The sequence below is a fragment of the Molossus molossus genome, unplaced genomic scaffold, assembly GCF_014108415.1.
Source record: "Molossus molossus isolate mMolMol1 unplaced genomic scaffold, mMolMol1.p scaffold_m16_p_21, whole genome shotgun sequence".
Classification (NCBI taxonomy): Eukaryota; Metazoa; Chordata; class Mammalia; order Chiroptera; family Molossidae; genus Molossus; species Molossus molossus.
Window position 1 is genome coordinate 13704851 of NW_023425357.1, and position 13467 is coordinate 13718317.

General features: G+C 49.9%; 1 protein-coding gene across 3 annotated transcripts in view; it reads right to left on the reverse strand.

Annotated features, from left to right (window-relative positions):
* Positions 1 to 4643: 4643 nt before the first annotated feature.
* The window catches only part of XRCC1 (X-ray repair cross complementing 1), a 29614-nt gene continuing 20790 nt past the window's right edge, over positions 4644 to 13467 (reverse strand). For 2 of the 3 annotated variants that reach the window (XM_036275738.1, XM_036275739.1), the window contains 13 exons: positions 12794 to 12868; positions 12592 to 12697; positions 12246 to 12355; positions 12061 to 12172; positions 11665 to 11923; positions 11208 to 11324; positions 8171 to 8264; positions 7873 to 8005; positions 7581 to 7635; positions 7346 to 7485; positions 5358 to 5448; positions 4918 to 4993; positions 4644 to 4822 (listed from right to left, as the gene is read on the reverse strand). In XM_036275738.1, the coding sequence (XP_036131631.1) occupies positions 4709 to 4822; positions 4918 to 4993; positions 5358 to 5448; positions 7346 to 7485; positions 7581 to 7635; positions 7873 to 8005; positions 8171 to 8264; positions 11208 to 11324; positions 11665 to 11923; positions 12061 to 12172; positions 12246 to 12355; positions 12592 to 12697; positions 12794 to 12868 (1482 nt within the window). In that variant the 3' untranslated portion in view covers positions 4644 to 4708. Of the gene's footprint in view, positions 4823 to 4917; positions 4994 to 5357; positions 5449 to 7345; positions 7486 to 7580; positions 7636 to 7872; positions 8006 to 8170; positions 8265 to 11207; positions 11325 to 11664; positions 11924 to 12060; positions 12173 to 12245; positions 12356 to 12591; positions 12698 to 12793; positions 12869 to 13467 lie in introns of those variants that run through there. The other variant, XM_036275740.1, reaches the window with a different exon arrangement.

Genomic DNA, 13467 nt, shown 5'->3' on the forward strand with positions numbered 1-13467 from the left:
GACCAGCTAATTAATTACAATACAGCCATAGAATGGAAGATGTAACTGTAAGGGGGGGGGGGGGGAAGTCAGCTTTATATGTACTGATATGGAAAGATTCCCAAAATATTATAAATGATAAAAGCAAGAACAGGGGGTATACTACTGATAGTATAAAAAAAATTTTAAGCTCTAGCTTTAGAGCCAGCCCTGACCCACAACATAGGAGCCAAGGGGCCTTGAACAAGCTTTGTCACTTCTCTGGACTCAGAAGCCTTATCTATAAAATGGGAGTGTTATAAGGCCCTTGTAAGGGCACAAGCAAGCATCATCTCAGGCGAAGTCAGTTCCTTTCTTGAAACCAGTTTCTCCCACTGTAAAATCAGATGATCAAGCTAACATCGGACTGCTCTTCATTCTATACATTAAGCACCTACTGTGTGTCAGGACCTGCACAGGGTATTAGGGACACTGCAGTCTAGTGAGGGAAGTGGGCACTAATCAAATAGTGGCCAAAAAAAAAAAGTAAAGAAGCTAAGTCCGTTTTTGAAGAACATGTAGGGGAGCCTTGGTCCTTGGTCCTGACATGTGTCAACCCCCACCTATAGACCAGGGATTGGCAGACTTTTTCTGTAAAGGGCCAGACAGTATATATTTTTTAGGTTTTATAGGCCATACATCATCTGCCACAGCTAAAACTTTGTTTTAGCGCAAAAGCGGCCATACACATTATGATACGTTAATGAATCTGTGGGTGGGTTCAATGAAGCTTTACAAAAATAGCAGGTGAGCTGGATTTTGCCTATGCACTGCAGTTTGCTGACTCCTGTTGTAGATGAGTGGGGAGAGGACAGGCTAATCTGTGAGTGAGCTGAGATAGAAAAAAAAAATGAAATGGGACCCCATGGTGGGCAAAATAATGGTCCCCCAAAATTGTCCTCATCCTAATCCCCAGAACCTGTATGTTAGTTTACACAAGGCAGAATGGACTTTGCAGATGTGATTAAAGGTTTTGAGATGGGATGATTATCCTGATTATTCCAGTGGGTCAAGTGTAATCACAAGGGTTCTTATATGGGAAAAGGAAACAGACGAGTCAGGGAAGGAGATGTGACAATGGACACAGATTGGAGTAATGTGCGGCCACGAGTCAAGGAATTTGGCAGCCTCTAGTCTAGAGGCTAGAAAAATCAAGAAAATGACTTTCCCTTAGAGCCTCTAGAAGGAAGCCAGGCCTGCCACCACCGTAATTTTGGCCCAGAGACTGATTTTGGACTGCTGACCTCCAGAACTATAAGAAAATAAATGTGTATTGTTTAAAGTCCTTATGCTTATGGTAATTTGTTACAGCAGCAATAGAAAACTAATGCAGATCCCTACCTCACACCATACACAAAAATAAATGTCTAGAGAGTTAAGATCTAAATTTGAAGCACAAAAGTAAAACATTTAGATGGAAATAGAGGAAAATATCTTAGTAACCTCAGAGGTAGAGAAAGTATCTTTAAGACACAAAAGGAGCAAATTATAGAGGAAAAGACTGGTAAATTTGACCATAAACACATCAAGTTAGAAATATGATACAGCATGATAAGAGTGTATACCTAGCATATACTATTATATAAAGGTTAGGAAAGGCCTTCTTGAGCAGATAGTGTTTGAACTGAGACCTGAAAGCTGTGGAAGATGAACTGAGAGATGGTTTGTGGTATCTCCAGCATAAGAGGTAAAAGGAAATGTACAAGCTGCTTGACTGCAGGCTACTCAGCAAGATCTGGAGGGAGGGCTGGGAATGGGTAAGGATTTAGGTCCCTCCACCAAACCTGACAGCATGACTTGTATTCATGTATACATACAGATCTGTCCAAGAAGAGTTCTTCCAAAGCAACCACACCACCATCAAAGGTTCAAGGGAAAATGCATTTGATCTGGTCCCACCTTACCTTGTACAGATGGGGAAACCGATGCCACAAGATGAGACTGGCCAGCAACCAAACAATGAGGGGGTAGTGCTGAGTCAGGGTGGATCCTGGCTCTGTTGACACCCTGCCGCTCCTTGTACATGTCCTGCCTGAAGGTCTTTGCACTTGCTTTTCCCCTGCCTGGAACGGTTTCCTGAGACATTCCCTTCCAAGTTCCTACAGAAGGGGAAGTCCTCTGAGACACCATCTCCTATGACTCTCTAAATACCTCCACCTTGCCCTAGCACTCATCACTGTGTAACACTGCCCTGCTTTCTCTGCTCTCACAGCACTTATCACTGTCACACACTGCAACACGCTCTCTCCCCTAGCAGAATGTCAGCCCAGGAGGGTGAGGACTTGTGTCTCTTTTTTCACACTGTAGCCCCAGTGTCTCTTTTACAGTGGGTCTAGTACACAGAACAATGACCTCCCAAAGATGTCCACATCCTAATCCCTGGAACCTATGAATATGGAATGTGGCAAAGGAGATTTAAGGTAGAAGAAATTAAGGTTGCTAATTGGCTGACCTTAAAACAGAGATTATAAAAGATTATCCATGTGGGCTTCATGTAATCACAAGAGTCTTTAAATATGGAAGAAAAAGAAAGAAGAGTCAGTGTCAGAGTGATGATGCAGGAGAAAGACGCACCTGGCCTTTGCTGCCTTTGACTATGGCAGGGGAATGGAATATGAGCAGTTGCTAAAAGCTGGAAAAGCCAAGAAAGCAGTCTCCCCTAGAGCCTTCAGAAGGAACACAGGCCAGCCTACACCATTTTTTTTTAAATCCTTACCCAAGGACATTTTTGCATTTATCTTCAGATAGACCAGGAGGGAGATAGGGAGGAAGAGAAACATCGATGTTAGAGAGATATATTGAGTGGTTGCCACTTGCACAACCCCAACCAGGCCAGGGACAAACTGCAACCAAGGTACGTGCCCTTAGCAGGAACTGAACCCGGGAGTCTATGGTCCGTGGGCTGACACTCTAATCGCCAAGCCAAACCAGCCAGGGCTATACCATGATTTTTTTTTTCTTTATTGAGTTTTAGAGAGAAAGGGAGAAATAGAAACATTGATGAGAGAGAACATCGATTGGCTGCCTCCTGCATGCCCCCCACTGGGGATTGGGCCCACAACCTGGGCACATGCCCTGGACCAGGAACCAAACTGGTGACCTCCTAGTGCATAGATCGATGCTCAGCCACTGAGCCACACTGGCCGGGCTACACCGTGATTTTTTAACTGAGTGAGATGCCTATCAGACTTCAGACCATTTCTGCTGTTTTAAGACATTTTTTGTAGTAATTTCTTAAAGCAACAGTAAGAACTGATAGAGTGAGTGATCAGTTCATGTGTGAATGAATGAAAATGAATGAGTGGATGTAGAATCTAATACTACCTTCATCTTACAGATGAAAAAGCAAAGGTCAAGAAAGGAAAAGGATTGAGACTGATGGCCCTTGGTTAGTTGATGGGGCAAAAGCTGGGAAAGGGCTTGGAATGTCCAAGAATCTTAAAAGATTACCCTAAGGGAAGATCTCAAACCAGATAACCCAACCCTTTGAGCTGCCCAAACCCCTTCCTGACTCCTCACCCCCAGGGAAAGTCCAAGTTTCTCTGCCTGGCGCTGACAGCCCTGTCCTTTGTGCTTCCTGTAGTGGTGGAAATGTTCTCTGTGATATCCAGTGCAGTGGCCACTGAGCACTGAAATAGGGCCAGCGTGACAGAGGAAGTGAATTTCCTTTCATTTCAATGTAATTTAAATAGCCACCCGTGGCCCGGCCAGTATGGCTCAGTGGTTGAAGCGTCAATGCATGCACCAAGAGGTTGCTGGTTCAATTCCAGGTCAGGGCACATGCCCAGGTTGTGGGCCAAATCCCCAGTGAGGGGCATGCAGGAGCCAGCCAATCAATGTTCTCGCTCATTGATGTTTCTCTCTCTCTCCCTCTCTAAAATCAGAAAAGAAGAAAAAAAAATTTTTAATAAGTAAATATCCACCTGCATCCATTGGCTACTGACTGTGCCCTTTCCAGCCAGATCTGCCCCTGAAGCCTCTTCACCAAGGGTGGCAATGCTCTTTCAACTCCACCCAGACACCAGGCTAGTTCCCACTTCCGAGCCTTTGCCCATGCCATGGCCCCCGCCTAGGCCACCACCCCATCATCTAACACCCAGCTCAGCTCCCACCTTAAATGTGGTAGAGCCTTGAAGTGGTTCAGGATTTGGGTGGGTTGATTAAAATGCCCTTTCCGCCATTCTACCTCCCAAATGAAGTGATGTAAAACCATGCTGTGACAGTTCAAGAGCTACTTCTGAAAGCTCTGTAGAAAAGAAGACATCCCTGGCAGGGGAGCTGAGACTTTAAGAGAAAGGCACACCTCATGAGCATCCAGACTTCCAGCCCTGGACCCACAGAGAGACAACCAAGATGCAAGAACAGGCTCAGAGAGTCAGAATCAGCTGAGTGTTCGATTCCTGATTCCCTGGCATCTGCCGCAAGGCTGAGGGGCTAGAGAGAAGTGAAAAAGAGTTCCTTCCCTACCAGAGCCCTCATAAAGAGCCCCTCATTCTCTCCAGGACCCCAGGACAGGAGTCTCAGGCAGCCCAGAGACCTGGCCCTCAGAGGGGAAGCAAAAACCAAAATAAGACAAACAGCTAGGAGCCTCTTGGTTCTGGAAGACTCCCGAGTGAGACAGGCAGTGGCTGCAAACCAAGTCAGTTTATTAAACGTGTGTGTACGTGCGCGCATGCGTGAAGCACATAGTTCAGGCGTGGGGCACCACCCCATAGAGCTGGTGCGGAAGTAACTTCTGCTTCTCGTTACAACTATAGATCCACCGAGGGCGGACGAACACTAGGGAGGGGTTGTCCATCAAGGCCTGCAAGGTGGGCAGAGGACACATGTGAGAAAGGAGGCGATAGAGGGGATTCAGGGGCAGGCTGGGTTTCCCTTTCCCTGCCCCTCTGGACTCACCTCCTCAAAGCTGGGGTCCCACTCCTGTGCCGTGATCACAAACTGGACTCGGTCGCTCATATAGTCCTCAAGCTCCCTGGCGAAAGAAGAAAAGAGGCGGAGAATTGGTGTTTCCTCTGCTGACATCCCACTCCCCAGCCATTCTCAAAGGCTGTCCTCTCCTATCCCCACCTATGTTCCCTAGAGGCAGTCTAGGGGTCCTCCATGTCCCACAGTCTAACAACCACAATACCGACAACTCCCACTGTCACTAATCCTTTCAGAAAGGTGGCAAGGGGCCTCACTTTAGAGACGAGAAAGCCGAGGGGAGGCTATGTAGCAGGGCTGGCACTGAACTCCATGGCCTCTGCCCATCCTTCAGGGTATGCCCCTTCCCCATCCTCCCAACTGCCTGCCTTCCCACAACCTACCACACCCCTACCCCAGCCCCAGAGACTGACCCATTGAAGGCTGTGACATAGCGGCTGAGTTTCCTCCGCTCGTCCCCAGGGAACTCTCCGTACAGGAAGAAGTGTTTGCCCTGGAAAAAGTCTGGGGAGATGGTGGAAGAGCCAAGGTGAGGCCCTGGAGTGCCAAGGCACTAGCCAGGAGCCATAGAACACAAGACAGGAGGGCCCGGGCCGTGGCTGGACAGGAGTGTTCACACACACCTGGCAGGGCAAGGACAAGCAGCGGTTTCCAGCCAGGCCCCGCAGAGCCTTCTGGGGAACTTGGCTTTTTTGTTGTTTTATTTTTTATCTTTATTGCTTTTTAGAGAGAAAAGAAGGGAGGGGAAGAGGGAGACAGAAACATCAACAAAAGAGAACATCAACTGGCTGCCTCCTGCATGCCCCCCACTGGGGATCAGGCCCACAACCTGGGTATGTGCCCTGACCAGGAATTGAACTGGCGACCTCTTGGTGCATGGGTCGACGTTCAACCACTGAGCCACACTGGCCGGGCTTGTCTCTCTCCCTCTCCCTTTTTCTCTCTTTAAAAATCAATAAAGAGCCCTGGCCAGTTTGGCTCAGTGGTTGGAGCGTCGGCCTGCGGTCCAGGGAGACCCGGGTTTGGTTCCCGCTAAGGGCATGTACTTCGGCTGCAGTTTGTCCCCGGCCCTGGTTGGTCGTGCGGGTGGCAGCCACTCGATGTGTCCCTTTCGCATCGATGTTTCTCTCTCTCTCTCTTCCTCTCTCTCCCTCCTGCTCTATCTGAACAAAAAATGGAAAAATGTCCTAGGGTGAGGATAAAAAAAAATAAAAAATAAAATATTAAAAAAAAAATCAATAAAGAATTAAAAAAATAAAACAACAAAAAAGCTTGTTGTTTCCTTTAATGGTAAAAGATACAATTCCAATGACTGTATTGTTTCTTACATGATTCCCAATTCCCTAGCACCTGCCACCACAGGGCCAATGGGCCAAGGAGAAGTGACAAAGAGTTCCTTCCCTACCAGAGCCCTGAGAGAGAGTCCCTCGTTCTCTCCAGTTACAAACAGGCTGTTGCCACTTAATGAGCTTGGCCAGGTCCGAAACTAATGAACTGGCCACTTCTTCACCTGGTTTGTCTCATTCCTTTACAACTAGGCTCTGACCTTTAGGATGGCTCTCTTCAGTCCATTTTAACCTGGCTTTCCAAGCCATCAATTCACTGGCTTTGGCCAGTGATTTGGGCCATCAATTTGTACTTTGTACTTTGGCCAAAGTTCTTTCCTGCCCATCACCCATGAGGAACAAGGAGAAATAGCTTTTTCCAGTGGCCGCTACACCTCACCTCCACTAAACCCTGAGGTATCTGGCTTCTCCTTCCATTCTCCATTGGCAAACATTCATGTCTGGGGTGACAAACAACAATGCCAACACCACCCAGGTCCCAACATAGATCAGCACTCACATCATCTGTGTGCCCCATCCCACACCAAAACTGACTAGGGGTGTGGGGATGCTAGGCAACTGCAGATTTTTATTTTTATTTATTGATTTTAGAGAGAGAGGAAGGGAGAGGAAGAGAGAGACAGAAACATCAATGAGAGAGAACATCGACTGGTCACCTCCTGTATGCCCCCCACTGGGGATCAGGCCCACAGCCTGGGCATGTGCCCTGACCAGGAATCAAACCGGCGACTTCCTGGTGCATGGGCCAATGCTCAACCACTGAACCACACTGGCCAGACCATCTGCAGATTTTAAACAGCCCCCCACCAGGTGATCAAAGCCCAGGGTGGAGGTTAAGGTCTGACATGAGGGAGGAGCCATTCAGCATGAAGTCAAAGTCAGAAGGGGGACAAAGAAGGAAGGGGAGGGAAGAGGGCTAAGAGAACAAAGAGGTGGCAAAGGCAGGGAATGGCAGGGAGACCAGCAGCAATCCCAGGCTAGCTGGAGCAAGTCACAGCTGAGAACTGAGAGGAACAGATCCCACTCCAGGAGGGAGGGAGGGAGGGGTTTCCTACCTGGGAGTTCAGGAACTGGCAGGTTGGGAGACTCTGGGGGACCCTCATTGTCTGTGTTCTCATCTGTGGATCCTGCATATGGGTCCTCGCCATTCTCCCCCTGGCCAGGGGGCTGCCTTTGTTCTTTCTGCTCTGCTACCCTGGGGAGCCAAGAGGGGTGGGAGGTTAGGGCATGTAGATCAGATCCCCTATACCCAAGGCCAGGCCCACCCTGACCCTTCAGCTCCAAGGCTACCTTCTCAGCTCATCTTCAGTGTCCCCAGAATCATCTGCTCCACTGCCCTGTCCTTCTGCAAGTGGAAGCTTAGTCAACTTTAGGCGACTGCCCTGTTTTCTAGAAAGACTGGCAACCCTCTGCTCAGTCCCATGCAGGCATCCCAAACCCCCACACTTCAATAGCCCCCCAGATCCAGTTATGGGGGGGCCCAGCTCCCTCCTCCCTCAGACCCAGGAGTCCAGGCTCCCAGCCCCTCTTCCTCCAGACCCAGGATTTTAGGTCCCCAGCCCCTCCTCCCTAAGGCTCTGACCTGACCACCCCTCCTCGATGTGGGTATCTTCCTGGGACTCTGGTGAGGCTGGTTTGGTCTCTTCTGGAGTTGAGGGTTTCTGAGGTGAGCTGGATCCTACTGCCTGATGGGGCTTGGTTTTGGTCTGGGGTTGCTGAGGAGGGAGGGTGGGTCAGTGAGCAGGAAAGAAGCAGGATAGGTAGGAGTATGTGAGAGGAGGTATGCCCACAGGAGGTAAGAGTAGAGACTTTGGGGACCACAACAGATCCATGTCCTCCTCCCGCTACACCCTCCCACACCCAGGCAAGGGGCAGCACACCTTTTGGGGAAGCTTGGGGGCTTCATCCCCGCTGCTGCCACTGTGATGGCCCTCCTCGTCCTCACTGCTAGATTCTGGCCCTACCATGAGGTACCTGGTGGAGGAATCGGGCCTCAGACAAACAGCATGTTGTTGTGTCCTCAGGGCCTGTAGGGAAGGTGCTCAGGAGCAGCAGCCACTAGCATTTACTGAATACCCTCTCCCAGCCTGCCCCTCTTCCCTGCTCTGGAAGGCCCACTGACCCCCAGTCACCCAGCCACTCCAGTCACCCACACAGGAGACCTGAGCACTCCTTGGCTGCCCAACCCTCTTAAGAGGAAGAAATGCCCCATTTCAGAAAGAAAAAAAAAATCAAAAATAATTTTCCCCTTTGAGAATCAATCAGTTTCTCATTGGGAGAATGCTTACCAATTAAAGGAAACTCCTCAAAAACAAATACATTTTTAAGGCCATAGCATTGTATTCCTGGTCCTTAAGTTGCTGACATTCCAGGAAAAGGCCCCTCCTGGTTCGAATAACAGCAGCTAACACTTATATGGGACTTCCTATGTGCCAAGCACTATTCTAAACACTTGACAAACATGGAGTCACAGAATCCTGAGATGGGTGGTGTGTTAGCCCCATTTTACAGATGACGAAATGAAGGCACAAAGAGATGAACTAATCCCAGGGCAAAGTACGAAGCAGAAGCAAATGAATGTGTTGGCTTTACTTTCCTGGTATGCACGTGGAGACCCTTCACACAATTTGATTTTTCCAAAGCTGGTGGAACACTGTTCAGGTAAGTTACACTCACCGGAAAGCAGTGGCTCATGGGAAATTCAGAGAATTTAAAGTGTCGCAGTTGATTAAAGAATCAATGGTAGGTTTACTAAGCTTTTTCTTTAAAATGCTTGGAACTAAAATATTTTAAAAACTCAATTTGTGCCCTGGCCAGTTTGGCTCAGCGGTTAGAGCATCGGCCTGAGGTCCAGAGAGACCTGGGTTCGGTTCCCGCTAAGGGCATGTACCTCGGTTGCAGTTTGTCCCCGGCCCTGGTTGGGTCATGTGGGAGGCAGCTACTCGACGTGTCCCTTTCACGTCGATGTTTCTCTCTCTCTCTCTCTCTCCCCCACTCTATCTGAACAAAAAAATGGAAAAATGTCCTCGGGTGAGGATAAAAAAAAACAAACAAACTCAATTTGTAATTATTGTGGGGAAAGCCATTCCCCTGGAATCTTCTTTCTGTCATCATTTTAAAATATAAAGTGCTTTCTGAATCTTTTCTTCATTTTTTGGTCACAACCCAGTTGCAAATCCAACACTGTTTTGTTGCCTTTTCTTCCACATACACATTCACCTCTCCCAGGCAGACAATGATCCAAACGCAGTTCTTCTGTCCCTAAAGAGACCCCCAACCCATCCCATTCCTATCCCCAAAGTCCCAGCCTCCTCCAGGTCCCACCTGTAGCCTTGCCTGGACACTCCAGCCCTCACAACAGAGCCTGCCCTTGCCCCTCTCAAGCTTTCCATAGTTCTCTGCTGCTCACAGAGGATAGAACTTTGGAGCCAAGTGGGTCTTAGAATTTTGAATTTTTCAGATTTTAGAGAGGCAAATGCCAGGTATACAGATTATTATATATCATCCCCCTGGGGGGAAGAAGAAGTGCCCTATAAATCAAACCCATGAATATTTCTGTAATACACATGATGACACATTGCTAGAATAAAAATCATATATATAGCCTCGAATCAGCTCAGGATGATCGTGCAGCCAAGTGAGCTTGTACTTAATCCAGAAAAACACTTTTGCCTTCCAGAGATGTATGAATTCTTGAGCTACAGTTGTGGGGTCTGTGGAGCTAGATGGAGCCCAGCCCCCAGGCCAGGCACTAGAAGTCCTTCCTGAGCTGACCCCACCATTTCCCAGCCTCTACCTGCACCTCTCCCCCAATAAAGGTAGTCTCTCTCTCTCTGCCCTAGCCAGTGTGGCTCAGTGCTTAGAGCATCAGTCCGAGGACCAGAGTCGCAGGTTCGATTCCAGTCAAGGACACATATCTCCACTGTGGTTCGGTCCCCAGCCCTGGTCGGGGTCATGAGGGAGGCAGCCAGTCGATGTGTCCCTATCACATCGATGTTTCTCTCTCTTTCCCTCTCTCCCCCTCCCACTCTATCTGAAGATAAATAGAAAAATATCCTTGGGTGAGGATTAAAAAGAAAAGATAGTCTCTCAAATATAGCAGGCACAGCCCCAATTCTGAACACACTCAGGTCTGTCTGTTCTCCTATGGAATATAACTCAAGTCTCCCTTCCAGTCCATGTGCCTCCAAACTGACCCTGCCCTTCCCCAGCTCCAAAGCCTTCCATCGCTCCTGCTGTCCCAGCCTCAATTTCCTGCCACTTCCTACCTCCCATGGCAAGCAGAGCCCCACATGCACCTCCTCTGGGCGGACACCAGGCTGACCTCAACTTTGGCTCCTCTGCCCAGCAGGCTCTCTGCCTCTGTTCAGCCTGGTAAACCTACTCTTGTCCTTGAAGTCCCCTATGCACTGCGGTCTCTCCTTGAGCCTTCCTCCATACTGTTTTATAACAAGTCTGGCCCCTCATCAATGTGAGAGGTCTTGTCAAAGGCAGGACCTGACGTCTTGGTGCCCAGCATTGCACAGGCCAGCCTGGCACCAAGCAGGGGCTTCAGAGGCTTGCTTTAAATGAATCTAAATAGGCCCCAACACTCCAGTCTCCGCCCCTGAGCCTTTGCACGTGCTGTTTCTCTAGCCTGCAATGCCCTCCTCCTTCTCTACTAAGCAGACTTCACAAAGCCCTCTGTAAACCCCCAGGCAAATCCTCTCTCCTCCTCCACATCTCCCAGACCATGCCCTTCCTTCTCTCAGAAGTCAGCTGACTCTGGGCTGGGCCCACCTGTGTTCTCCACTAGTAGGCCCCCAGTCTGATTTCTCTCCAGATCCCTAGTACTGCCCAGCACAAGGATAAGGGGCAGGTTTTGTATGTGTATACATGTGTACATGTGTGTACCACAGGTGTGCAGTGAGGTCTCACCTCCGGGAGGGCAGCCGCTGACGCATGCGGTGACAGTCCAGCACCCACTCTTTACGCACAATGCGACCTCCGAGGCCTAGGACCTGGCCATACTTGGGAGTATTGGCAAAGGCACAGCTGTGGGGAGCAGAAAGGAGGGTGTCAGTCAGGTGTGATCTGAGGGGTGAAGGGGAAGAGAGAGACAAGGAGGACAGAGAGAGGGAGAAGGATAGTTGAGTAAGAGAGAAAACGAAACAGATATGGGAGAAACAAAAAAGACAGGGAGATGGAGGGAAAGATATAAAAATCAGAGAGAAAAGGAGGCAGAGGATACATACAAAGAGCTGAAGAGACAGACTGCGACAGAGACAAAGACACACACAGGCAGAGAGGCAGAGAGACAGAAAGCAAGATGGAGGAGACAGAGAGATGGAGGAGAAGCAGCAGGGAGGTGGGAAGGAGGAGGTCACAGGCCTACATAAGGTGGGTGCTGTCTGGAGTCCAGTCTGGCCGATACTTGGCCCCCAGCTCTAGGGCCTTGTCCCGGAGCTCCGAGCGGAAGGGGTTCTGGAAGCCACTTAGCACCACCACCACACCCTTAAGGATGTTTCCTAGCTCCTGCGGGCCAGCTCGGGGTCTCCTGTGCTCGGAGCCTTCTCCTCGGGGCTTCCCTGGCACTGCCCCCCGTGCTGGGGCAGGCACTGAGGCAGTGGTTGGAGTACAGGTAGGTGCTGGCACTGCAGAAGCCAAAGAGCAGGTTCAGTTAGCATGGGCCCCTCCTCCCTCAGATCCGGAGTCCCAGCCCCCAGTCCCCTCCACCTCTAGGACGTAGGAGCACAGGCCTCTGTGGGAACAAGTAATCCAATTTGCTCACATTTGGGTTTCTTGCGGGCAGGTGGTGAGGGCTGGGCTGATGGTTTGCTGGGGGTCTTCCTTTCTTCTTGATTCAAATCCAACTTCCTCTTCCCTTTGGGGGACTCTTGAGGCTGTTGGGGGGTGAGAAGAAATGAGGCCTCTAGCTCCCCTCCTCCTTCTCCACCCATCAAGCGATGATCTCACCATGGAGGTGTTGCCTACTGCCTTGGAGGCTGGAGAGGCTGAGGAGGTGGCACTAGAGGCCTGCAGTGTGGCAGCTGCATAGCTTGGTCCTGCTGGGTCACTGGCTGTGGCTACAGAGGGAGAAAATGGAACCAAGATGAGAAGGCTGGGCCCTCGGACCCTTCAGTTCCTATCCATGTACATAGAGAGGTGTTCCAGAAACCCAGCAGTGCTCCAGAAGGCAAGGTCCTCAGCCTCCTCCTCCCTCAGACCCAGGAGAACAGGCCCCTGGTCTCCTCCTCCTTCAGACCCAGGAATCTAGGTCCCAACCCGGTACTCACTCAGGAGTCAGGTTTTCTACACTTACCAGTGGATGTCTTATTGATGCGGCTGAAGAAGAGGGCCCCCGGTCTCAGGGAGCTAGCACCCTCATCCTCCTCCTTCACGCGGAACTGGCCAAGCTTGGTCACCTTCTAAGGTCCCGCAAGGTCAGTGCAATGGGCGTGGACTGTTGGCAGGTGGGGGAGAAGAGGCAGGGAGAGGCTCTGGGTGGAGCGGGTAATGCTTACCTGGGGTGAGGCCTCTACTTCATCTTTGTTTGGAGGGCTATGAAACCGTACAAAACTCAGGCCATACGGGGAGTCCTGGGAAAGGAGGGGTGGGAGTCAGGGAGTTTGGCCAAGGACCAAAGCCTGGCCCTAAGTCCCTTTAACTTAGGGAAACCCCTCTCTGGCTCTTTCCTCATCTAGGGAGATACTTGTATGATAATGTCAAAAATAATAACATCCAACTGTTATGGAGCCCTAACTCTGGGTCGGCATGGCTCTAAGCCCCTTTAATCTGATAAGCAGTGGGCAAAGGCTGCTGGGTGTCTAAGAGAATCCACTCCCACACACCCAAATTATTGCCTGTGGAATGGGAGGGAGTTCTGTGTGCCACTTCTAGAACACAGAAATGCTGTAGGCTCTTTGCCCCTCTGCCAGCTAGATGCAGAGCCATAAGAAGGAAGGAGCCTGGGTCCCTGGATAATCAGTCTAACACCCCCTAGGACAGTTCCATGGGTAAGGATACCTCTACTGTGTGGTGTCATTACCACTGGGTCTTGTTACCACAGCTTGGCATCCTAACTCATAGCAACCCTATAAGGATCGGGAAGCTGAGGCCAGAAAGGTTAAGTCACTTGTCTAAGGTCACACAGCTAAGAAGTGGTATAACCAGTCTTAAACCCAGCATCTGATTCCAT